We start from the raw sequence: 15,027 nt of genomic DNA, 5'->3' as shown, positions 1-15,027 counted from the left end.
ATAGATCAGGACCAAAATCTATTCTTGCTTCTTCCATGGGATACATTTGTACCAGATTCTACTGAAATCTGTTTAGACGATTGTGTCTTTTTTGTTTTTTTGGGGGTTTTTTTATATCGTGCTAGCAGATAACCAAACAAATAAACAGACAGACAAACTGGCAAACAAACAAAAGAGGTAAAAACTATAAAATTGGCCAAAGTAACAAGCACGTTTCATCAGTTATTGGAGGTTTAAAGCAACTGTGGTTTCAATGGGATTTTCCATCCATGTTGTATGATTTATGTCCAAGCAAAATAACACAATGCATCTGGCAACACTAAAGGTTCACTCCACCCTTAAGTCAGTTTTAGTTTCTACAATGCAAATCTTGATTTTGTCAATAATGATGGAGTGAAAATGAAATGGTAATTGAGGCAGATTATGAGGCTACAACAGTATGATGTGCAATGCACGTGTTATGGGTACAAACAACAAGTAGTTTATGGGGAGTGGATACACACACACACACACACACACACACAAGGACACACGCACTCAAGCAGACATGCACACACAGAGATAAAAACAAGGACAATGGAGTGTGTTGGCTTTATGGTGCATTTATTACTTTTAAGTCCTGACCTATACTGCGACTCCCTTGCTTTTGTCTCTCAAATCAGATCTGTCAGTACTCTAGCGAATGTAGCGTGTTCTCCGAGACGGTCGCATTCATCATTTCCCATTTGTCTCCCGTTGTTTCCATGATTTTCACATCCATCACAAAACAACATCATAATGTAGATGTCGTTTGTCTTGTCCATTGGATGAAAAGAGAAAGATCTGGGCTAACCGTATATCAAGTGCAAGGTCTCACAGCTGAGATATAAATTTGATACTCGACATCATGCATAGGGTCTCAATAGGCTTTTTTTTTTCATCCCTCGCATTTCACTGTCATTTCCCCGATTGTCTCTTCTTCTTCCCTTCATTTTTCAAATCTCCCCAATGAGAGTCTGTTTTATAGCTGTTCGATGAACGAGAGAGGGGGAGACAAGAGGAATCCAAGGCTGTGGAAATTGTGCATATTCTCCACTGCAGGGGCATTCAACCTTTCTGGGGAGTTTATTCCAATATATAAAGCACATAAAAATGTCAATTTAACAAAGAAGTAAGTAATAGAGTGAAGAGAAGGTTTGTGAAAGTTCCTCAGGAGGATTTAAAACTTGCTCTGCTTTATAAGACTTACAAAGTAAACCAGCAATCAGAAAGATTAACATGATGTTAGAGAAGTCAAGAATCATAGAAAAAGATAACTTTATTGTGTGACTGGCTAGCAGAAATCCAGTGGTGTCTGCTTTCAGATATCAAACCTTCCTCATTTTTCCCTACGGGGTTGTTTTGGGAATAGTTTAAAGCAGCTGAGTCTGCACCTGCAAATTACTAATGCTTGCCTGTTAATTCAGTTATGCTGGATACGAAGAATCATGGCGTTATGTTTGCAAAAATGTCTGGAACTTGGCAGTCGTCATGGTTAGCACAGCCTGAGAGGTAGTGAGTCATTTTCCCATGATTACAGGCGGCTTCAGACACCCTGTAGTGTTTCTCTTCAGTATAATATTATTACTGTCATTTTGTCTTGAGTACATTTTTCAAAGGTTTGAATATCAAGAGACCTGCCTGAAGTCCTGAAAAACCGTATAGGGTAAATAATCGATAATGACCTTCCTTTTTCTAACAGGAAGAAGGAACTGCTGTCAAGGGATGACCTGCAGTTGCCATGGCGACCACTCTACGATCTGTATGAGAGGGTCGTCTACTCCAAAGTCGAACACCTTGGACTCATCTGGTTCCCCAAGTATGTGGTTTTACCTTCATATGGACATGGGACAAGAAGTTACAACATTGTATTGGCTTTAATTGGTTTTAATTTGATTTTTTATTGTTTCTTTCGGCCCAAGCCATGTCCTAAATACCAATCTGCATTAACTGGAGCTCTATTGCTTTTCTATTCCAAACCCTAAACCCACAAATAAACAGTTTTCTCTTAATTGTTTAGTAAGAGAATATGCCAAACATTACTGAAGTGACTGAAATTGTTTTGATAATCTACACTGGTTGTAGTCATGTGACCAGAAGGTTGCTAGTTTACTCCCTGAACTGGCTCTCAGTGAAATGTCCCTCAATAAATATAATAGGTTAAACTTTCTGTAACACTTTCTATGATGCCCATGTCTATAATGCATGCATACTTATAATGCTTTATAATCTGCTTATAGTGCTATAAAATTAAAAATTGAAAACATTTATATTATAATCACATTATAGTCGATTTTATAATGCATTGTAGTGTACTTTTAAGTTACTCTTAAGTGGTAATTGGGTGCTTTAAGTAAAGTAATGACTTTCCTGAAGTATATGCTAATATAATACATGACAAGCTGGTTTGACTCACTTTAAGTGGTCATTGGTTGCTTTAAGTAAAGTGAGAACATTTTTTTAATTCTGCCAGCGAAGGAGGATTCCCTGCCAGGTCTCAAACCTTGATCATCCAGACCACAGACAGATGCACTAACCAGTGAGCCAAATGCTTAATGTGCTGGCTAAAAGCCGGTGCGTCACGCTGCAAGGCACGGGACTGAAGCGTGACACTATGCAAGAAGAAGACACAAAATGTTAGACAATTATTGTAATTGTTTAACAGGTCATAACAGAAACTTAGATTTTCCCCCCAATAAAACTCACTCTAGACACTAAAATAATTATAGATAATACTTGAACCAAATCTACTAAACCTCTAGCTGTGTGTCTGTATGTGATCAACAATAGTAACTCCTTAAAAACAGGTGCAAACCATGCACTGGTTTTAACACTCGTTAACCCTCAATCTGGATAAGTCTCAACCTTTTAAAAGGGATATTTTGTTGTCAAAAATCAAAATGTCTTTCTTCTATATAAAGTCATCTACAAATAGCGACACCACCATTCCTTCCATGTGTCTGCCTTCTCATTCACATCCATTCATTTTAAGGACCAAGTCTAAATATAATTCTTCTGAAATATTAACAAACAATGAAGGAATATTATTCTTATTGAGTCAAAGGTACTTGTTTTGGTTTTCGTTCAAATTGCCATTTTCAGATTATGAGAATAGGAACTATTTCTCACTTGAAGTGTATTTTGACGAACTGTCAACTTTTCACAGATGTTTTAAATCTTTCTTCCAGCGAGTCAGCAGGTAACCATGGTAACTATTCCCCAACAGTCTGTGCAAGGCAAAGATACACAGCACACTCAAACCTACAACAAACTGACTGGATCTGCTTTTATTTATTTATTTATTAGTCAAAGCTGGAACTCTGTAAAGGCACAGATTTTAGTTATTATCTATAATTTGAGGCAATTTAGTGTTTAGAGTGAGCTCTTTGGGGAAACATTATATTGGTGGCATGCAAATGTCCATCAGTCATCATCAAGTCAGAATACTCAATTTCTGTTATGGCCGGGTAAACACCTAAATTTATTTTACAACGTTCATTGGTTCTGTGTCACAGTGCAGGTCCATGCCTGCAAGAGAATAACGACCACATATGACTAGACATGCTGGCCTTTGGCCAATGGATCAAATCTTTGGCTGACTAGTTAGCGCAGCTGTCTGTGGTCTGGAACACTAGGGTTCAACCCGGTGATGGAATCCTCCCTCAACACACAGAGATATTGTGGTAATTTCTCACTTCACTTAAAGCAAACAATGACAATTAGTAGTGACTTATGACCAGCTTGTAAAGTATTATTTCCAACATATATTATATCAGGAATTACATTACAGACAGTATTACAAAAAATGTTTTTAGTTAGTTATCAAGAAAATAAACTGTCTCTGCTTTCTCAAATATGATGAACTGCTGCTTTGCTCTGTTGTATATCACTCTAAACTGATTATCTGTCTATTGTGGTCCAGTCCAACAAAAAAAAAAGTTATATTAAGGCTTCACCTTTGGCTCTAGGAACATTTTTAGGCACTTGTTCTTACATTTTACAGACTAAATTATTATGATTATTGGTTAATTAATGATTACATTAATTGTTTGTTGCAGCTCGAAAGTTTTTCAATTATTGATGAAGACACGTGGATCTCATAAGACAGTTAAAGCATAACACAAATACACTCACACACCTCCTCTCTCTGCTTGTTTGCAGCTCAGTGGACCACATTTTGAAGGCTTTGATCAAAAGCTGCAGACTGTAAGTCTCATCCTCTGTGATCATGTAATTTGTGCACCGGATAATGTATTGCTTTGATCTTCAGTTGAGCTACGTACTGTTGATCAGTGTGTGTGTTTGTATCTTCAGCTGTATTTGCTTGTCTGCATCTATTTGTGCTCATGTCTGTCTGTGCTGTGTGTGTGCTTGCATGTGATGCGTGCGTTCTTGTGAATTTCCAAGGTATTTCCCTGCATCGTCCACCAAGGAGATGCTGGAAGAGTGGCGCCCCCTGCTGTGCGTGTTTGACATGGTCATGCAGAAGGCCGTCAGCAACATGGAGCTGTTCCTGCCTACTATCATGCCCCCAGAGGAGCACAGTCAGGGCTTCCAGTAAGTGGGCCAAGTTGAATGGCTTCTTGCACACTTTCGTATTTAGAAACTGGATTACACGCCAAGTGCAGCATTCCAGAGCCAGAGCTAACACAAAGGGTTTATAAGATTTTAGTAAAAGTGCTCCTTATTTATTTATAGATCCATCTCTGCCAGCAGATAAAGTTCAAATATGTTGCATTCTTTTGTTCCTGTGATGGAAACTTAACCGCTCTTGTTAAATCACAATATTTTCATTAGCTAATTTGGTTGGATCTTGTAACCTTGCTATATTCCTTCCAACTGCAGTGCCTGGAGTACATCTTGTAAAAACCACATTTTCAGGCTCAGTAAGCGGCTATACTTTTTGCACCTGAGAGCCTCAATAAATAATGTTCCTCATGCATTAGCAGTAGTTCCTCTCTACTTGTTTTGCTAATATTTTGATTTCCCCGAAAACCTTTGCCCCTCTCTCTCTCTCTCTCCACTCCTTTTGTGACTGTGCTCCAACTACCAAACCTCTTCACAGCGTTCTTCAGTGTATTCACTCTTTCGCAAGCTATTTGTCTGGATTTAGTCTTGGATTCATCAGCAGTTTCTGCACAGTTTCCACAATACATCATCTTTAATACTCTATTTTTCCATTTCAGTTTTTCTCTCGCTCCTCCAGAATCTACAGGGGAGGGAGTGAGTTCATATTTTGGGGGATTGGAGATAGATGAGGGGAATTCGACGGCAGCCTCAGGTGTGTGTGTGTGTTTGTGTGCCAGTGGGTGTGAATATAATGCTGTTTTTTTTTCTGTGTGCTTTCAGGTTGTGGTTTGATGAATTAATGAATCTTTGGGTGTCAGTGCAAAATCAACCAAGCTGGGAAGGGGTGAGCTACACACACAAACACACACACATATGCACACTCAGAATATTTCAGGTATTGACCTTTTCTAAAAAATGTGGCACCTAGTGCTCACTGGCATGAAAGTGTAAGTCTTAATGCAACATCAAAGTTTCATTAAGTTGAAACTAATGAAAATTCCACCCTTCACATCTCATAAATCTGTGGTGGATATTTTAAAATATTTTTAAATTATGGAGCAGTGAATGATGTAGTTTTCCACTTCCAAGTAATTTGGAATGACACACTTTTTCACATTTCCCAATGGCGATGATTGAAATGTTGAAATGTTGTTAACGTATTAGCAGTTTCCAGCAGGCGTATAGATAAGATTTTCCATTTGTGCCTCTGCCATGCTTTCATCAAGCCTCCTGGTCCAAAGCTGTCTGGCTGTGCACACTACGTCTCTTCTTGAACATCTCTTCTTCTTTTTTTCCGAAGTGGCTATAGTTAATTCTCGGAATGACAGCCTTCACTTCGGGGAATGTTCTTTGTGCTCGCAGTGATTGTTTGTTTTATGTTGTCTTGCAGCATCTAGTGAACCTGTTTACTCGCCTCGCCAATGACAACATTGGCTATGTGGACTGGACCCCATATATTCCCACAGTGAGTCATTAGCAGAGTTACACTCACCGGCCACTTCAGTAGGTACACCTGAGCAACCTAATGCAATCCATTACAACAGCTGTGCAATAAATTCTACATTTACACAGTTTATACATTTTCAGTTGTTGCTGACATTGTTCGAAAGGTTGTAATTCTACTCTAAGTATATCATTGAGGTTGTAGTGGGTGATAGTATACTGGGGTGCTTTATATTAAAAGGTGTTCTTAATATTTTGTGCACTACATTAACATACATGAACCCTTTTCAATGTAATGCACTCCAGTACACCACCACCATCCAGACAGAATTTATGGCAGAGCTCTTGCATTGGATTTCATTAGATTGCACAGGTGTTCCTAATAACGTTGCCGGTGAGTGTATGTGGTTATGTCAGTGTGTCTGTATATCATTAGTTAAACTCTCCATTGTGTGTGTAGATCTTCACCAGGATCCTGCGCAGTCTGAACCTTCCAGTTGGGGTCAGTCAGATGGTGGCACCACGCTATCTTACCAACTCCTATGACATAGGACACTTGGTGTTGTGGATCACAGCCCTACTGGTACACATGCTTTAGACTTTGTCTTATAAAAATACATCACAAAACACATTTTTTTGCTGCTTAATTGTGATTACTACCTGATTTTTAAACTTGCAGGGTGGACCAGGAAATCCAGCACAGAAGGAGCTGACCTGTCTCTTTAACAGTATCGCCTCCTTTTACCATCCATCCAATCATGGTCGCTGGCAGGTAAGTGTCTCTCTCACTTACACACACACACACACACACACACTCAAGCACACACTCAGTGTTTCAGGTTATAAATGCAGTTTCAGGTTATAAATGCATTTTCAGCTAGTTGCTGTCGCCTTCTTAGAATATCCTGCCATTGAGGACTTGGCTGGCTTTCGTCGTACTAATAACACAATAATGAAACTCAGAACTTCTGGAGAAATAATATCACAGGTCTGTTTATGATCTGTGAATATGTTTCTGGGTCATGACTCTAATGTTGAATATATGTGTGTGTGTGTGTGTGTGTGTGTGTGTGTGTGTGTGTGTGTGTGTGTGTGTGTGCAGTCTCGACTGATGCGTTTGCTTCAGCGTCTCCCAGCGAGTGTCGTGCGCCGTGTGCACCGGGAACGTCACGCTGTCCCCAGCTGGATCACACTTGTTCCTGAATGTCAGAGGCTGACAGACGAAGACTTGCAGGATTTCACGCGCAGCCTCATTGGAGCTGCCCTGCTGGCTATGTTCAGGTACTGCACTTTGTTAGTAGTCGCATCAACATCATCATCCTAGTCACCTTTGTGTCGTAAATGTTAGAGGTCTGGATAATTAACAGCTATAAAATGATGAAATATAAATATATTGCTAATGTACATGCTTATAGTTTAATATGATATAATATACATTTAATAATAATACATATACCTACATGCATACATTATATGCATGTAAATAATATCTGTACACAGACAACACGAGTTGATTTAATGTAACATAATGAGCTTGACATGACTGCCGTACATTAATGAACTAAATGGACTCCCATACCTTGACCCAGGATCTCTACAATAACAACACATGACTCACCATTAATCATTGATTTAATTAGAGAGCACTTTTAAAATAAGATGTACAAAATGGGACATGAGTGGCCTCGAAAACAAGACTAAAAAACAATTTCTGCAGTAAATACTGAGACAACATAGCAGCAAATTATCAGGGAACAAGTAAAATCACAAAAATAGAAGAAAACAAACGAGAAGAGAGATGAACAGAAGCCCAATAAATGGATAAATAATAAAAAAATAGTTCTTGTTAGGAGATTGTAAAAATAGTTGCTCCTAATGTATGATGACATTTTAAAACAAAGACAGCGTTAGCCGACCTTAAGCTACACGAAGTGGGAAGGCCGATAGAAACTATTTAAATTCAGGCAGGAATAGAAACCATAAGTGCCATTGTGGAGGTAGGTGTGAGCATCCTGTTGCACAGTCAGAGCCAAGTGGTCTCGTCAACCCACGTTTAATGACCAAAATTTCTCTAGATCTCCATCTGTTGAGCCAGAATTTTGGTTCAGAAAATCTTCTGACGTATTTGATTGTCCACCTCCTGGTTACAAGGTTTATCTCCACAGAAAATGTTATTATTACAAACAAAAACAGCTACCAAAACCCTGCCAGTTTTTTGGTTATCAGTGGATCTTTTGAGCTGCAAATCAGCTAAATGCATTGCAGTTAAAAGTTAAAACTGGGCCACATTTGGTTATAAAATGAATATTTTTCAAATACTTATTTCAATAGGATTTCAACTACCATAAAAACCGGTGTATAAGTCGCACCATCAACGCAATTTATTTTTCATTGAAAAGTGGGGTGCGTCTTATACACCAGTGTGTCCTATTCACCACTAAAATACAGAGAGAGGTTGGATCTGGATGTGATTATAGGTATGTAAAAGGCGTCCACACTAAGAATGAGAAATGTAACAATAACTGTAACTATAAAGATAACGATGTGAGTGTCCACACTTGAAGTGAAGAATAACTTCCTATAAACAGCTGTGTAAAGCACGCACGCGCGCTCCAGCCGTGTCTGCAGCTAATTAAAATACTCTCTTGATGACCCATTACTGCGGTTTGTTGTAAGGAAAAATAAAAAATAAAACCAGGCGGGGTTCACCGGCGTGTTTCAGTATTTACAGACTAAACTGACCCGACTGACAGCAGCAGATGTTGAAGTGCGATGCGCAAAAGCGTACAGACAATCAGTTTTTATTGCGCTGTGGCAACGACACACACAGTATGAGCACAGATCTGAAGAATAAAAGATTCACTACGTTTGTTGTTTTTCCACTGGATGGAACAGAAGATGATGCTTTGTTTGACTCTGGGACTGACACAGAGTCCAGGGACAGTGAGCTCGGTGAGACTTGCTGCGACTTGGCCGCAATATTTGCCCACGGTTAACATTTATTTAGTTAGAACTTCTCACGATGAATTAATTAAATAATGTAACATGACAGTAATGTAATATGAAAGTTGAATATTTTTTCAGTTAAATTTAGCTCAGTTTTAACCTACATGTCTAAACTTGGCATGTGAATCATCAAAACTATGTTTAATAAGTTGTAACCATATAAACAAAAAACAAAAAAAACACTGAACACTTGCATCACTGCCAGTTAGTTATCTAACAAGACTTAAGCTTACTGTGTCTTACTGGTCACTAGGTCACAGTCACTGTACTGGCCTCAAGAGCTAATCTGGACAAAGACAGGTCATCTGTGATTATCTGTTTGTGTGTGTCTGTGCCGTTGTTGATGCCGTTTTGTATGTTGTTGTGTGTTCATCTGCCCTCTTCTGGTGTTTTGCAGTAAAACTGGCAGTACAGATGCAGCCTACGCTCTACAGAACCTGGCTCTCCTCACACCAGAACTTGTCATCCCACCTGTACTTGAGAAGTAAGTGTGTTTTTGGGAGATCTTCTTAAAACATATTCCTGATGAAATATTCCTAAATGGGACGTATCATGCACATTTCCAGCCAGATACATATTTGCATCAATCACATTCACATTTTTAAAAAAACACACAAAAAACACTCCTTATTTATTTTATACTGGCCCTTCATGCAGCCCCTCAGTTCAGCCTCTGTCTGAAACCGTTTTAGCTTCTATCTCTTTAAGGCCCACTCTGCTCTGATTGGCCAGCTCCCGGAAGCTGCATCTCAACTGACTTCTGAAACAAACAAGGGTAGCAGGATCTCTCTTCATCTTCTCATTCTTTACTTTGAATGGAAATTTCTCAAATATGTCCATAAATCTGATCTGAAATATATGAGAAGACAATATGAACAACCTGTGGAACAACATTAGCAACAAAGGCTACAAAACAGATGGCAGTTTGGGGGTATCTGCCAACAATCTAATTTTATCACAAGGAGGAAGTAGCCTGGGCTTTTGACTTTCAGGGAGCCTTCTTACATACGTTCACCTCATGCTTTGGACCTTTAACCATGTTTAATGTAGCCATCCAATATTGTAACTGTAAAAAATCACAAAAAGCATGTTATGTCTGCTTTAAAAGTCGTAAATGTGAACAAAAAGCATTAGAAACTACTCATCCTGTTACTCACCTCCTCATGTCTTGCGTATAACAGGACCTATGCAGCGATGGAGACCCTGACGGAGCCACACACCCTCACCGCCACTCTCAGCTGCATGATCGGCATGGCTCGCAGCCTGGTTTCCCCTAACAACCATTACCCAGAGGGCCGTGCTCACGTGCTCCCGCTGCTCATGGGCTCTCTGCCAGGGGTGGACCCCAATGACTTCAGCAAGTGCATGGTAAGTAATGAATGTGTTGATTAGCAATGAAGAAGAATTGTTAGACAAGTAGACAATGCAGTGCTCGCTGATTAAATTCCCTTCCAGTGTACTTTGGTCTGTCCATTAATAATTCCTGAAAGTAGAATGAATATCTCAATTTGAAGAACTCACAATCACCTTGGCTCAGTCTTCAGTTTCTGCTTGCTTGGATTTCTTTTTTTGGTGTGCTCATTGTATCCAGAATACATTAATCTATCACAGCAGAATGAATTAATAAATTTGAAAAAAGGTATTCCACCAACTTCTGCTAGGTTGTTTAACTCAGGCCGTGATCATGTCACATGATTTAAATGGATTGGTTTCCTTTTGTTTCCCTCTGACGTTCAGATAACGTTCCAGTTCATCACCACCTTTACGACTCTGGTGCCTTTAGTGGATTGTTCATCTGCTCCCTCCCAACACAGTGATCTCACTAAGGTACTTACGAACACACATTAGCAGTTTAGTCACAAAAGAACTTGCAAACATTTTCCTTTTTTCCTCTTTTTGGGAAACACATTTATTCGCTTTCTGGTCAAGTTAGATAACAAGATTGATAATGTGCTAACGTTAATATAGTAGCCAGGTAGCCTAGCCTACTACAAAGACTGGAAACAGAGGAAGACAGCTAGCCTGGGTCTAACTAAAAGTAATCAAATCAGCCTACCAGCTACTTTAATAATCACTAATCAAATTTGTTTTATCTTTACAAAAACTGAAGTTTAAAATATGGAGCGTTTTTTCCACTTTACAGTTTCAGGTGCAAGGCTAGCTTAGGGTCTGCATCATCTTTCATGTTTGGAGCCAGGACTTACCAACTAACTTATGTCAATCACAGCTGTCAGTCAACACCCATGCAGGAGATATAAACAGAAGTATAGCCATATAAATAACTAACTAATCATCTTTATTTCTCCTTCTCAGACTGAGAAAGATCTATGTTTTGCTTCAGCGGAGTTTGAAGACTTCGTTCTTCAGTTTCTGGACAGGTAAAAACTAATTAACAAGTCAAACTGTCATTTAATAAACCAGTGTCAATGTCAATGAGTGCTTTCTTTTTGAAATTCACTGGTCTGCATCGTTGGTTCTGCAGGCCGTGTAAAACAGCCTTTTTAGACTTTTCTTTTAAAGCTGGATTTGTGCAGTTGACATTTTCATTTCTGGCAAGTGCATAAGTGTGTGCTTACAGTACAGTGTTTGTGTTTGCATATTTGTGCAGGTGTTTTGCTTTGATAGACAGCAGCACCCTGGAACAGACGAGAGACGAGACAGAGACGGATACTCAGACTCAACTGGAGAGCCTGGTAGAGCTGGGTCTGTCCTCAACTGTTAGCACTATCCTAACACAGTGCTCCACAGAAATATACAAGGTAGCATACACACACACACACACACACACACACACACACACACAAAAACTCATCATAAACTCTATCTGATTGTAACTGAATTCAAATTGTAAATTAGATTCTCATACAGACTGCTAACATGAAAGCCCTGGAAATGTTTTTAGTCCGCTTCTTACTGTGAGTTATAAGAGTTCTACATCAACACAACATTTTCTGCCATAGTTGGAAGAGTTTTAGTGGTGGTTTCGGTTTGAATTGGTCAGAGCTTAGTTGGAAAAAGGATTTAGCAACATTTGAATCAAGATGTGATGACAGCTGCGGTTTATATGTTTATTTTGCCAATAAAATGTAGCAGCCACAGTACTTTCAATACAATTAATACTAACATCTTTATAATTTCCACAGCAGCTCCTGTTTTTGTTGAGCTGTTCAGTTTCTGGGTAACACTATTAATCAGAAGTACATGACCAATTATGGTTAATGTAGAAGAAAACCAAAAACTATACAGGCCTTCTTCATCTTACTCTATCAGACTTTTCAATATTGTACAATATATGGAAAAAAATTGTGTGTGGCTTAAATTTGAACATAAACACATGATACTTATGTCTCATCTTTACTTTTATTTTAGGTGGCGTTGCAGAAGGTGTATAATTTTGCCACGTCTAACATCTTTGAGACGTGTGTCTCAGGCAGGATGGTTGCAGACATGTGCAGGGCAGCAGCAAAGGTATGCGTGTGTGTGTGCGTATTTATCAGGTAGTGTGTTTTACCTTTCTTACTCAATGAGTTTTAAGGGCTTAATATGTCATTTTGCATTTTGTTTAACATTTTTTTGGTTTTACTTTTCATTTAACCCCCAACTTAAATGTCATACTGTTGTTACATATTTTACTTGTTTGTTTTTTCAATTTTGTTCTGCATGCTTGGCATGGCATCTTGTGTGTGTGTGTGTGCGTGTGTGCGTGTGTGTGTGTGTGTGTGTGTTCACAGTGTCATCCCGCTGAGTCCCTCCGTCTGTTCATCCCTCACTGCTGCAACGTCATTTTCCACATTACTGACAGTCAGTACCACACTGTGTTTCTGTTAAATAGTCTAGTGTGTAGAGCAGATACAACAGTAGTGTGTTGGCATGAAAAACTGTAGCCTACAAAGTCTCTAGAAGCTTATTATAGCCTTGAACATGTTCATTCACAAGTAAATTCATTGCTAAATGAAATATAATAATAATAATCTTTTAGCATTTGGTTAAAAGCAGTTGTGAAATGTGTTCTTTAGCCTTTGTGTGTGTGTTCTTGTATTGTCATGAAAACAAATCAAATCTATAGGAATAATACATAACGCACTGGTGACGCTAATGGTAGTGTTATTGGTTTTGCAGGCAATTGGTCTCTTGGATGTCTCTATCAAGTTTCGTGACAATCCAGTCAATACATTAATTCAATATTTGAGGCACTTCCCTCTTTCATTCAGCCACAAATTTCAACCTTCTGGTGCTGCTGGAAGAAAAGTCAGGGGATCACCAAATCAGTATGAATTATCCTCTGGGGATCATGAATGTCTGTACAACATTTTGTAGTAATCCAGACATTTCAGTCTGGATCAAAGAGATGGACTGGCAAATAGACAGACAGATAGTCATCTCTAGCCATGCCATTAGCACAGCTGAAAACTGAAATGACCCCAAAATTCGGCAAAAGAAGCTCTCAGCCTGTCAGGGGAGCAGTACAGTACATAACTCAGCCTCTCTATGTGTGTGCAGATGAGGAGCAGCAGAGTGAAGAGGAGCTGGATAAGGAGCTATTGTGGAATCTCCAGCTGCTCTCCGAGGTGAGACAAGGATCTATCGTGTCCCAAGGGGCTTCAACACTATAAAAAATATTCCATTTTACAAAGTTATTTAATCTAGTTAGTCTCTCTACATTTAATCTGTAAATTATAAAAAGTCTTCCAGTGGGGATTTTTTTTGTCAGTTTCCTCACTGTTGAAGAGGTTTGCCTTTTCTACCTTAATCTGAGGATTCAACACATGTTTCTACACAAATTCAACATCAGTGAAGATACTGGAAATGCTTTGAGCAGGCAGATGTTTTCACTTCTTTTTGGAGCCGCAATGATTAGTCAATAGATGTATTAGTTGCCAACTATTAAAATAATCGGTATTTTTTAAGAAAAAGTACATTCTCTGATTCCAACTTTTCAAATGTGAATATTTTTCTCATTTCCTCATTGTCCTTTATGACAGTGTACTGAATATCTATGGGCTGTGGACAAAATAAGATGTCACTCTGGGCATTTACTGACATTTTGTAGGCCAAACTAATCGATTAATCAAGAAAATAATCAAAAGATGAATCAATAATGAAAATAATGAGTTAGTTGCAGCCCTGCTTGTTTTAAAGACTGTAATTGTGATATTGGATGAGAAAGAAATTATGAACAAATGACATTTTTTGCAGTGTGCTCCTTTCAATGTCATAAATATCAAAGAGCTTTCTCGTTAACCAGAACATATTGATACCCTTTCTGTTTTGTTTTATTACTCCTGGGAGCGTAATGCGAGTGGGAGCGAGCCAGATGCTGTGATTTACTAGAGAACCTCAATATTTAAGACACAATTCTCCACTGAATTGCCCGTGTCTGTGTGTGTGTGTGTGTTTGTGTGCATGCTTGTGTGTGTGTTGTTTTTAGGTAACCCGTGTGGATGGTGAACAGCTGTTAAAATACCAAGGGGACCTGGAGCGGATCCTGGGTATATGCGTGCGTCTGCGCTGTAAACGGGCGTACACACTCGCCTGCAGTCTGCTGGAGCACACACTCCGCTCGCTGTCCCTCATCTATCCCACCGAGTACCGCAGCACCCCTGGAGGATTTGATACTGACCTACCTATACGGGTAAACACACATACTGCTTCAATGCTTTATGGCACTTGACGAGACACAACAATGACCATTATTTCATCTTACAAACTAACATGAGTTAAATCCACTTCCTTGGGTCTAACCACGTTATTTGCTAATGTCCTAGGGGGCAAATTGGCTGTCAACAGAGCTATTAGAGTGAACAGAACTCTTAATGCACAGCCAGTATTTTCAATCAGGTGCTGGTCGGTCACAGGAACATCTTAGGTGATGATCAAAATTAACCAGCGCATAGTGAAATTACTTTACAGTGACTTTATTAGAAGCGAAAAATGCATTTTGCCTGTAGCTTCTTAAGGTTTGCTCAGCCTAGACTCATTACAGTATCTAGT

The 15,027-nt window shown here is 39.1% G+C and overlaps 2 protein-coding genes across 2 annotated transcripts in view; both read left to right on the top strand.

Moving 5' to 3' along the window:
• The window catches only part of ptprea (protein tyrosine phosphatase receptor type Ea), a 424,624-nt gene that overhangs the window by 112,836 nt on the left and 296,761 nt on the right, over window positions 1-15,027 (top strand). The window lies entirely within an intron of this gene.
• psme4b (proteasome activator subunit 4b) overlaps window positions 1-15,027 on the top strand; it is a 35,720-nt gene that overhangs the window by 1,805 nt on the left and 18,888 nt on the right. Inside the window, exons 3-19 of the mRNA XM_053340790.1 lie at window positions 1,721-1,837; window positions 4,180-4,224; window positions 4,426-4,575; window positions 5,368-5,431; window positions 5,978-6,052; window positions 6,491-6,613; window positions 6,710-6,802; window positions 7,133-7,311; window positions 9,434-9,520; window positions 10,218-10,404; window positions 10,774-10,863; window positions 11,350-11,414; window positions 11,645-11,795; window positions 12,406-12,504; window positions 12,768-12,837; window positions 13,537-13,604; window positions 14,465-14,668. Of these exons, the coding sequence (XP_053196765.1) occupies window positions 1,721-1,837; window positions 4,180-4,224; window positions 4,426-4,575; window positions 5,368-5,431; window positions 5,978-6,052; window positions 6,491-6,613; window positions 6,710-6,802; window positions 7,133-7,311; window positions 9,434-9,520; window positions 10,218-10,404; window positions 10,774-10,863; window positions 11,350-11,414; window positions 11,645-11,795; window positions 12,406-12,504; window positions 12,768-12,837; window positions 13,537-13,604; window positions 14,465-14,668 (1,867 nt within the window). The remainder of the gene's footprint in view (window positions 1-1,720; window positions 1,838-4,179; window positions 4,225-4,425; window positions 4,576-5,367; window positions 5,432-5,977; window positions 6,053-6,490; window positions 6,614-6,709; window positions 6,803-7,132; window positions 7,312-9,433; window positions 9,521-10,217; window positions 10,405-10,773; window positions 10,864-11,349; window positions 11,415-11,644; window positions 11,796-12,405; window positions 12,505-12,767; window positions 12,838-13,536; window positions 13,605-14,464; window positions 14,669-15,027) is intronic.

The sequence above is a fragment of the Scomber japonicus genome, chromosome 20 (assembly GCF_027409825.1).
Source record: "Scomber japonicus isolate fScoJap1 chromosome 20, fScoJap1.pri, whole genome shotgun sequence".
NCBI classification, from domain to species: Eukaryota; Metazoa; Chordata; class Actinopteri; order Scombriformes; family Scombridae; genus Scomber; species Scomber japonicus.
The sequence above is the reverse complement of the archived record's forward strand: the minus strand, read 5'-3'. Positions and strand labels throughout refer to the sequence as shown.